Source organism: Solea senegalensis, linkage group LG2, assembly GCF_019176455.1.
Source record: "Solea senegalensis isolate Sse05_10M linkage group LG2, IFAPA_SoseM_1, whole genome shotgun sequence".
Classification (NCBI taxonomy): domain Eukaryota; kingdom Metazoa; phylum Chordata; class Actinopteri; order Pleuronectiformes; family Soleidae; genus Solea; species Solea senegalensis.
This window is the reverse complement of record NC_058022.1, coordinates 3,179,808-3,189,654: the sequence shown is the minus strand read 5'-3', so window position 1 is coordinate 3,189,654 and position 9,847 is coordinate 3,179,808. Positions and strand designations below refer to the sequence as shown.

Here is a 9,847-nt window from a genome sequence, read left to right as displayed (position 1 = left end):
GTGTGCGCTTATATATATCGTATTCCATACGTCTGAGCCTCTGAAACATCCAGTCTGTGTTCACGTTCATCGTCTCCAGCATGGTTGTTGTTGTCAGCAGTGACTCGCTGCCTTGTAAAGGTGCATTTAGACATCAGAGAATCATTCCCTCATTAAAAGCTCTGAGATGCCGCCATAATTACTGCAACCAAAACCACATGTGCACTAACGTGTTCATGACCTTTAAATTCATGTTGTTTTTGACTCATAAAAAGTTGAATGAAAGAGTTCATTTTATATCATTTGCAGCTCAAGGATCACACGTAAGGACATTTGAATGGACTTTGGGGAAATTGGGTAAAAGACACCTGGTAATGCTTGAATCAGTCTCAGTTGGTGTTTTTTATCATTATTCTGCATGGAAGTAAATTTTAGGGCAAGTAAATAATGACCCATGGACTCAATTTGGAGCCAATTTTGGGGATTTTCCAATCGGACTCCTCCTACAGCTTCATTGCAATCATCTTCAAATTTGGTGAGGTCACTCTGGACAAGATACGGATGAAAAGTTACCAAAAACTTTACTCAGTGTCACACGGTGTAGGTGCGAGGGAGCAGCAAAACCGCCGAAAAATTCCGATGTTTCTCCACAAAGAAACTAAACTGTTATAACTTTGAGATCGAAGGTCCAATCCGAACCGAACTTGCTATTTCTCTTTGTAGTCCAGTCCTGAAGACGTCGATGTAAAAATATTCATTTTTGAAAACAGCGCCGCCTGGTGGTGACGGCATTTTAGAGTGTCTTTTGTTTGTTTTTGTCCTGGTTTTCTTTCTTTTTTTGGCCTCTTCTTGAATTTAAATTTCCATTCAATGTGGAAATAAATAAATTAGTGTGTCTCACCAGCAGGATGTTGTTCACATCTTATACCCACAGTTTTGCTTATATTTTGTCCATACAACAATGAATGCTTGGATACTTGAATTTTAATGCAGCACAATGTCAGAATGGTGACATTTTGTTTTTCTCCTCAGAGGAATTTGCCATGCCTATAAATAAAAATGGTAACATCACTTGTTTATGGCAGGAAACAAAGCCACAGTGAGGGAAAAATAATATTATGATGAGCTCACTTTGTCTTGTGAAAGGCAGAAGGCTTGTGGCAGAGATGACGACTGTCAGAGAGCAGCAGAGGAAATGTCACTTTGAGTCTTCTGAGGGCAGCGGGAGCAGATCTCCAGGGAGAGGCTGAGTGTTGGTTGAAGGCGACGTGGAGGTATGGAGGCACTGGAGCTGTCTCTGTTCATGCAAAGCCACGTCTTGAGTCATTCGTCTCCAAACCAGGCGAAGGGCAGAACAATAGGACTGCGTTTGCCCGGGGGACATTGTCATCGCTACAGAGTTCTGTGTGGAGATCTGTCAGGACGAGGCGGCTGCACAGACACATATTTAGAAAAAAAGTCAGAGTCCCTGTGAAGTCAGTGGAGAAAGAGCTGCTGCTGCTGCTGCTGCTGCTCTGGACGAGTGCATCGTCCTCCCAGCCTGTCATGGCCCTCGCTGTGGTTTTGACAAGAGACATGAAAACGTGCTGAGACCAAAAGAAATATGAGAAAAACATCCAGCGTAATTACAAATGGCCAGTGTTGCTTCTGTCCTTGTGTGGACGAGACATCTTCAACACAAGCAAACAGATACCAAAAAACAACCAAATAAAAGCACATATTTGAAAACTGGAAATGATATAATTCATCTGTCTATCTATCTATCTGTCTATCTATCTGTCTATCTATATATCTATCTATCTATGTAGTTAGCTAGAAATAGAGCAAAATGGCTAATAGCTAGCGTGTAGTTAGCTAGCTAGACACTATAGCTAGATAAGAGGTTTTCCTATCTATCTATCTATCAATCTATCTATCTATCTATCTATCTATCTATCTAACCAGCTAGCTATATTAACTATAGCTAGATAGTTAAATAGCTAGCTTCTAGTTAGCTAGCTAGATAAGAGGTTTTCCTATCTATCTATCTATCTATCTATCTATCTATCTATCTATCTATCTATCTATCTATCTATCTATATTAACTATAGCTAGACAGTTAAATAGCTAGCTTCTAGTTAGCTAGCTAGATAAGAGATTTACCTATCTATCTATCTATCTATCTATCTAGCCAGCTAGCTATAATAACTATAGCTAGATAGTTAAATAGCTAGCTTCTAGTTAGCTAACTAGATAACCTTTTTTAACTAACCATCTTTTTACGTGTCGTTTACTTATTACTATGACTGTTAACTCCTGTGAAACTAGTGGTCGTGTCACATTAACAATCTTTGTTTTTACTTTCATTCTTGTCAGTGTGGACTGGGAGTTAAATTTATATAATAATATTAAATATATTAAATAAATGTAATAATTTAAGTTTAAGTTTAATCAAAGGCTGAAGTTTGGATTCAGGCACGTTGATATCTCTGTCATGGATATGGACAGACATACTGTAAATGTGGATAAAAGCTCAGTGAACCCTTCGATGGGGAAAGAAATGAGAGGATGGCAAATCCATTCCATCCCTCACTGGTGGTTTCAGTACTCTTTGAAAACAAACCTCTGCTGGGAGTTTACATGAGGTCATGATGCAGGTGTGACAAGACAAACAGGACAGTGAGGACTGAACCTCACACGGTCCTGCAGGTGGGTTTACTCAGGTGAGTGAGTGAGTGAGTGAGTGAAAACACCTGCGTGGCTGCACATGCTCTCAAATACGAGGCTAAAGAAACAAAAACCTAAGGTGGAAAGTAAGTTCTCTGACTTTAATGCTCACATTATTCTAGTCTGTGTGCAAATAATGACACTTTTCCTCACAATAGATGGAATCATTGGTCAGGGCTTGTACTACGCTGTTTTTTGCTTTTAATATATTTGCTCGCTTGGCTTTAAGTCAAAGGTTTTTTTAGGTTTTTTTTTTACATCGAGTTCACTCTGTTGAGAATATCACATTTATCACCACCTTTTCTTTTTTTTAAAGTCTTCCCCTCTCAGTAATGCTAAACACATTTACATTTGCACCACCCACACAATGCAGGAACTTTAGGAAACTTTCCTTTAGTCTTTATAATGTGCTCCAACAGCAGACGAGAGGGCAGACAAGAAAAGATAGCCGGTTTAAAATGTCACCACCTCACATTTTGTCCTCATTTGTCTGTCCCGTTCACAATGGGCGAGAGACATTTTTGGATTATTCTTCTCTACAGAGCACCTTTTTAAGCTAAAAGAAATTGTTCTGTCAAAAAAATGAAAGGAAAGGTGGTGATTTATTCAGAAATAAAAAAAGAAAGGAGAAAAGCCTTTTCAACTCCAGTCAGTCTTAAATGTGTCATTGAACAATAAAAGTTATAATTTATGGAAAAGGCAGCAATTACCCACTATAACTGACTTCAGGAAAAAGGCTTTAATGTTGCTGTCAAATATAGCCAACAAATCATATGACACAACTCTTATACAATGACCCAGCTGTTGTGGCCAGTGTTGGCCACTAGGTGGCAGTAGCACACAGTGGGAGGACACATGGAGCCTGGAGCAGGTTGCACATGGCCTCCATGCTGATGAGGTGATGTATCGACTGAGGCGAGGAGACGCTCAGACTGACGGGAAGGTCAAACGGACGCGTGTATGACATGTGGTTCCCTGTGGATGAAGGAGAACATGGAGTAGATACGGGAGGAGGAGGTGAATATGTATGAGGAGAAGATACATAATACATCAAAGAGGAGACGTATATTGGAGAAACGCATGCAGGATTGGGACTGATTTACATAAGGAGATACTGTACAATGTTGTCCAATTTATAAGGCACAACATGTAAGCAGCATGGTGGCACCTGAACGCACATGAGACACGTTGACCTGCTGAAGTTCTTCTCTGAATGGGGCGCGACTGTTAGTGCCAGACAGGCTGGACAGAAAATGGTCCAAAAAAATGAATGAAATTATCCAGAGAGCGGCTGTTTTTCGTGGAGAAAATGTCTCACGTTGGCGGCGAGATGAGGTGAGATGAGAATGGCCAGACGCGTTTGAAATGTTTGAAAAGTAACAACAGTAACTCGGTAAATAACCTCACGTGACTACCAATGTTTGCAGAAGACCATCTCGAAAAAGCCATGAAAGCAGGATCACACCCTGAGTGTATGAATAAAGGCTATACAGAGGCAGAGAAGATACGATCAGAGGAACTGGAGATCCAATGATACGTTGGCCATCCAGATTATGATGTGTCTGGGCATCTCGTGTGCTTTAGTTCACATCCAAACGACAAGAAAACAAATCTGGATATCAACTGGACCCCTGTAGTTTTTAATAAAAGACAAACTTGGCTTTCAAGGAGCGGGACTCAAACATCCCAGTATCGTCAGACACAAGCCGCATCACCCACCCGTCAGCAAATGATTGTACAGATGACTTATTTCAGCGTCTGGTCCAAGTGGATGAATCACTTCAACAGCTGAAATATCTTGAATGACCTCCAAAGCATCGCTTGGCCGGTGTGCCAGACATTTTTCTACGAAAGATGACTCAGATAAAAACAAGATTGGCACATGAGGATGGAGAGGGACTTCAACTACAGCAGGGTATAAAAAACACCTAACAAGGTCCCGTGACACTAACTTGCTCTTAAAAAGCTTCATTTTTTTAAATTATATGATGCTGGTAGTCGATTTTGCCCCCAAAAGTGCACTAGCCAAACCTTGTGTGTGATGTTGGACAAAATATAGTGAGGACTTTCATGCTTCCCACTGAAAGAAGTTGCTGACAATGGACAGATTTTTGATAAAATTGGAGACGTTGGGAACATCTTCTGGGGGATATTTTGGTGTTGATCTGGATTGGATTCAGGATTTTTCTTCATGGTCTTGAAAGTGTGTACAAATGTGTGGTCTAAAGTGAAGAATGAGTCCAATGGTGAGGCTGTAAACAGTAGCCTTCACATGCCAGGAAGGATTTTGTTCATCTTCATTTACGCCGTTGCGTTGTCTGCAAAACGCAAACTCTGGTTGGTTTATCTTTTCAGGCTGTTGTACATGCATAGTGACACTAGATGGCAGCCTCCTTAAAACAGGGCCATTGCCTAAACTTCATATAAAAAGGCTTGAATTTAAAGTGTTATATACTGTACACTTTATATTCAAACATGCTTGTGGGTCCTATATGTTACTCGCTGGACCTTTAGAAGAACGGATAACCTTCCAAGATAAAGGACATTATTGATTCTAAGGGAAACTGAAAGGTCTAGATGGAGACTTGATGGCTCCCATCTTCTATCTTCTATTTGACCAAACGCCATCTGGATTAGAGAGTGTTGGAGTTGGAGCACAGAATCAGTCTGGAGGTGTATGTGGATCTTTTTCAAATGGCCTCTCCGTGGACCAATTTATGTCAAGCAGACTCTGGCAGACCAATGCTGATGTGGAAAATATGACCCAGCCTTGAAGCAAGGCCTTTGCCCGATTATACTGTTGCATTTATACAAACATACCAATACCAGCTTTAATCCGTTTCTTCCAAAGCAACCCTTTAAGCTACAGCAGTGGTTCTCAATCTTTTTATCCCAAGAACCACTTGAGAAAATATACAGCTCTTGAAGTAACACCATTATCACCAATGTTAACATACAGTGGTGTAAATCGTACGAGCAAAGTCAGCTATGGGCAGATTATTCACAATCCCTTCCTCACGTATACTTCACACACTGGTATAGAGAAATAAGATTAACGCTGGTCAAAATTCATCAGCTCCACTCTGATCAATCACATACCTCGGTCTATACAGTACAACAGCACCACCAGAGGAAGCTTGCGTACCACTGGCAGTACACGCACCACAGTTTGAGAACCATGGAGTTAGACCTTTTAAAAGAACAGGTGTAACCTTGCGAGATGTCTGTACTGACACTGTGGAAAAAATGTGTGGTCTTAAGGGAGATTTGTAGGAGACGCTGCGATACGATATCATCACGATATTTAATTCACAATACGATACTATCACGATATTTAAGTCACGATATGATATTATCATAATATTTAAGTCACGATATATTTAAGTCACAATATTATATTACCATGATATTTAAGTCATGATATGAGATTATCGCAATATTCAGGTCATGATATGTTATCACGATATTTAAGTCACAATACAATATTATCATGATATGATATTATCATGATATTTAAGTCACAATACAATATTATCATGATATTTAAGTCACAATATATTATCACGATATTTAAGTCACAATACAATATTATCATATGATATTATCATGATAATTAAGTCACAATCCAATATTATCATATTTAAGTCACAATATGATATCACGATATTTAAGTCACAATATGATATTATCATGATATTTAAGTCACAATACAATATTATCATGATATTTAAGTCATGATATGATATCACAATATTCAGGTCATGATATATTATCACGGTATTTACAGTAAATCACGTTATTAATTATCACAATATTTAAGTCATTATATGATATTATCACGATATTCCATCGCCATCTAGTGGACTGGAATGTTTAAAACTAATCCGAAGAAAATTTAATGTTAATTTGTACCATCAGTTATATATCGACAAAATATCACAACATTTCACTGTATCTATCACCCACCCCTAGAGGTTTGCACTCTCTGGGTGCTTTCTCTAATTTTTCTATAGCGCCACCATCAGTAACAAAGATGCACAGCAGACTTATTCAAAGTGAAAATAATAATAATGATGATAATGATTAGGGCTTCAATGATTATTTTCGATTCAGCAGCGATTAGTAAATTAATCGTCAAATCGCTTTTTTTTTTAGAGAATCACTATTAAAGTCCGATTTTTCAGCTTCTTGTGGACTGTGAACAAAAACATCATTTTACAACATTTTCTGACATTTTACGGACCAAACAAGTCCTCGATAAATCGATTATGATAATAACCGTTAAAGTTGTAGCCCTAATTTTCTATGTGCTTTGATATAATTTATTACCAATAAAGATCGATGAATTGAATTGGTAGAGCGAGAAGGGGAGGAGAGAGAGAGAGAGAGAGAGAGGGAGAGGGAGGGAGGGGGCGAGGGGGGAAGAGGAGGGCGGGAGGTAGAGAGACCCAGGCGGACAGCAGCAGCAGAGGGAGGCTGGACCGGGAACAATAGAGAGAAACGAAGCCAGCCCAGAAACACCAAACAAACCGAGAGAGAGGGGCGACAGAAAGAAAGAAACCGAGGGAAGAGGATGGAGGGAGAGAGGGAGGTGAAGTGAGATCATGTGAGGAATATAAAGACGACAGGATTCTTTTTTCCTGAGCGGAGCTTTTCTCCTTTTTTCTTTTCTTTTCTTTTTTTGTGTGTGAGTGAGAGATTTTTCTCCTGTCTCTCCTTCTCCTTCTTCTTCTTCTTCTTCTTCTTCTTTTGTCGCTGGATTGTACTGAACCGCAGGATTCCGGCATCATGAATCCTGCAGAAGCGGCCGAGGAGGCGCCGAGCGACGCCGACACTGATGCCTTCTACAAAACAGGTAACAGCAGCCACACCGACCGACGAGCTACAATGTCACCGGGAGGGAGGGAGGGAGGGAGGGAGCCGCCTGCACGCGCTCGTGATGAAAGTGAACGCGAGCACACGGATACATCACTGCTGTGTGTATGTGTGTGTGTGTGTGTGTGCTCACACATGGAAATCAGACAGGGAGGCGTTCAAAGACAGAGACAGATCATGTACAATGTTGCTCTGTGTGAAGGGTTTCTTCATGCATCTATGGTGGAATTGTGTGTGTGTGATGTTGTGTCTATACAAAGGACAACATAATGTGTCAGGATCCAGCTTCATCAGCAGGGTGTGTGTGTCTGTGTGTGTGTCTGTGTGTGTTTCTACAAAAAGAGGAGGAATGATGATCCAAACTCATCCAAATGGTCTGAAGGTGTCTGTGCAAGACATGGTTACATACACAGTGTGTGTGTGTCTGGTACTCCTTATGTTGTGGGGACCTACATCTGTTTACACTGTCAGATTATGGGCACTTGATTCCTACATTTTAATGTGAAGACATGTTAGGCTGAGGTTAAGGTTAGGATTAGGCCAGTTAGTTGTTAGATTAAGTCTTGATGTTGTGTCTCTACAAAGGCAACACAAGAAATGTCCCAGGATTCAGACCAGCAGCTTTTATCACCAGGTTTGTCTTCCTTATGTTTTGGGGACCTGAATCTGTTTACACTGTCACATTAACAGCATGGGGACCATAATGTGAACGTCTACATTTTATGGTGAAAACATGTTTTAAAGTTAGGCTGAGGTTAAGGTTAGGGTCAGGGATTAGAATAGATCCTCATGAAATGAATGTAAGTCAATGTAATGTCCCCTGAAGTCATGGAAACCCATGTGTGTGTGTGTGTGTGTACAAAGGAAGCTTAAGGATTTACACCGGTATCAGATCAGCAGCTGGAGATGTCAAGGAATCAGTTAAAGACGATGGTTTATGTTGTTTACACAAGGCTTTATCAATAGGGTGTGTGTGTCTGTATTTGTCGCCTCTTTAAGACCTCTTTTTTTCTGACAAAACCTGGTCCTGATGAGGCAGAAGCGCATATCTGGAAAGCTGTTTGAAGTTCAGGGCTAATATTTGAATTGTGGTTGTGGTTAGGGTTGGAGATAACACTTTGTTTTGGCTGGTCCAAGTGAATGGAAGTCAATGCAGTGTCCTTGGAAGACGCTGTGTGTCTCGTTGAGTGGATTCATGATCCTGACTTAACTCAAAGATACGGTCGAATGAACGTTTCTCTGGCACAGACAACAACTCGACTGTCTACGCTGCAAAAAAACCCTTTTTAAAAGAGGAAATAACATGAAAAAAATTGAATAGAACTTGTCAATATTGGTGTCAGAGATTGAGAGATGTCCTCCAAGTATCTGTGATAATCTGATGACAGGAGCTCAGGACAGAGAGCCATGATCCCTAAAAACGTTAGTACATTTTAAATGTCTTGCTCATGAAAACACAACAATCAAGTACTTATTCTGGTGAAAAACCCGCCTACTGCAGCTTAAGTCGCGGTTTAAAACGTCCCCCGAAACAGAGACGCCTTCTCTACAATATACACATATATTTAACTTTTTCTCTGTATCTATTATAAGAAATTCTCCTGCAATAATGGTTGTTATTGTTTTGCCGTCCAGCTTTTTTGCTGCGACTGGCAAGTTTCTTCCCCCATAAATCAACATAGCAATGAATGAATGAATGAAGGTAAGAGAACCGTGTCCAAAAAAGGAGGCCAGAGTCAAATTTGCATACCTTTGCCCCCTTTTATTAGTGACTCATCAATGAAGTCAATCAATGCTCTGACATTCATTAACCGAGCAGCATCTGCAAACTGCTGCTTTTTCTTGGTCTTGATTGGAAACAGAGAAGCAGCAGCAGCAGCAGCAGCAGCAGAAATCAGATGTTTGGTGTTTTTACAGCTGCTCAAACGACTTGTCGATCTTCATCCGTCGGTCAAACGGCAGAACGCTCACAGCTGGTTTTCATCGATCGAGAACAATCAGTTACTCTCTTCAGCTTCCGCTGAAGCTCAAACTTTTCTTTCTTTGTCCCGTGTTGTCTTTTGACGTTTAGACTGATTTTTGTGGACAAAAACGAGACATTTTAGGCACCAAGAGCATGAACAAAACAATTCATCACAATCAGGATAATTGGTTGATTAAAGTATGTGATGTTGGGAAGCTGTTGTTCTTAATCAAACGCCTCCTGTGTCGGTGCTACTTCAGAAGCTCGAACCCCAAAAATCCATGCTTTAAATACACCTGACGCAACTTTTTCAGGTCATCCTCT

General features: G+C 40.3%; 1 protein-coding gene across 3 annotated transcripts in view; it reads left to right on the top strand.

Annotated features, from left to right (window-relative positions):
* The first annotated feature begins 7,142 nt into the window (after positions 1–7,142).
* Positions 7,143–9,847, top strand: part of kalrna (kalirin RhoGEF kinase a) — a 156,054-nt gene continuing 153,349 nt past the window's right edge. For all 3 annotated transcript variants that reach the window (XM_044050535.1, XM_044050524.1, XM_044050544.1), the window contains exon 1: positions 7,143–7,540. In XM_044050535.1, the coding sequence (XP_043906470.1) occupies positions 7,474–7,540 (67 nt within the window). In that variant the 5' untranslated portion in view covers positions 7,143–7,473. The remainder of the gene's footprint in view (positions 7,541–9,847) is intronic.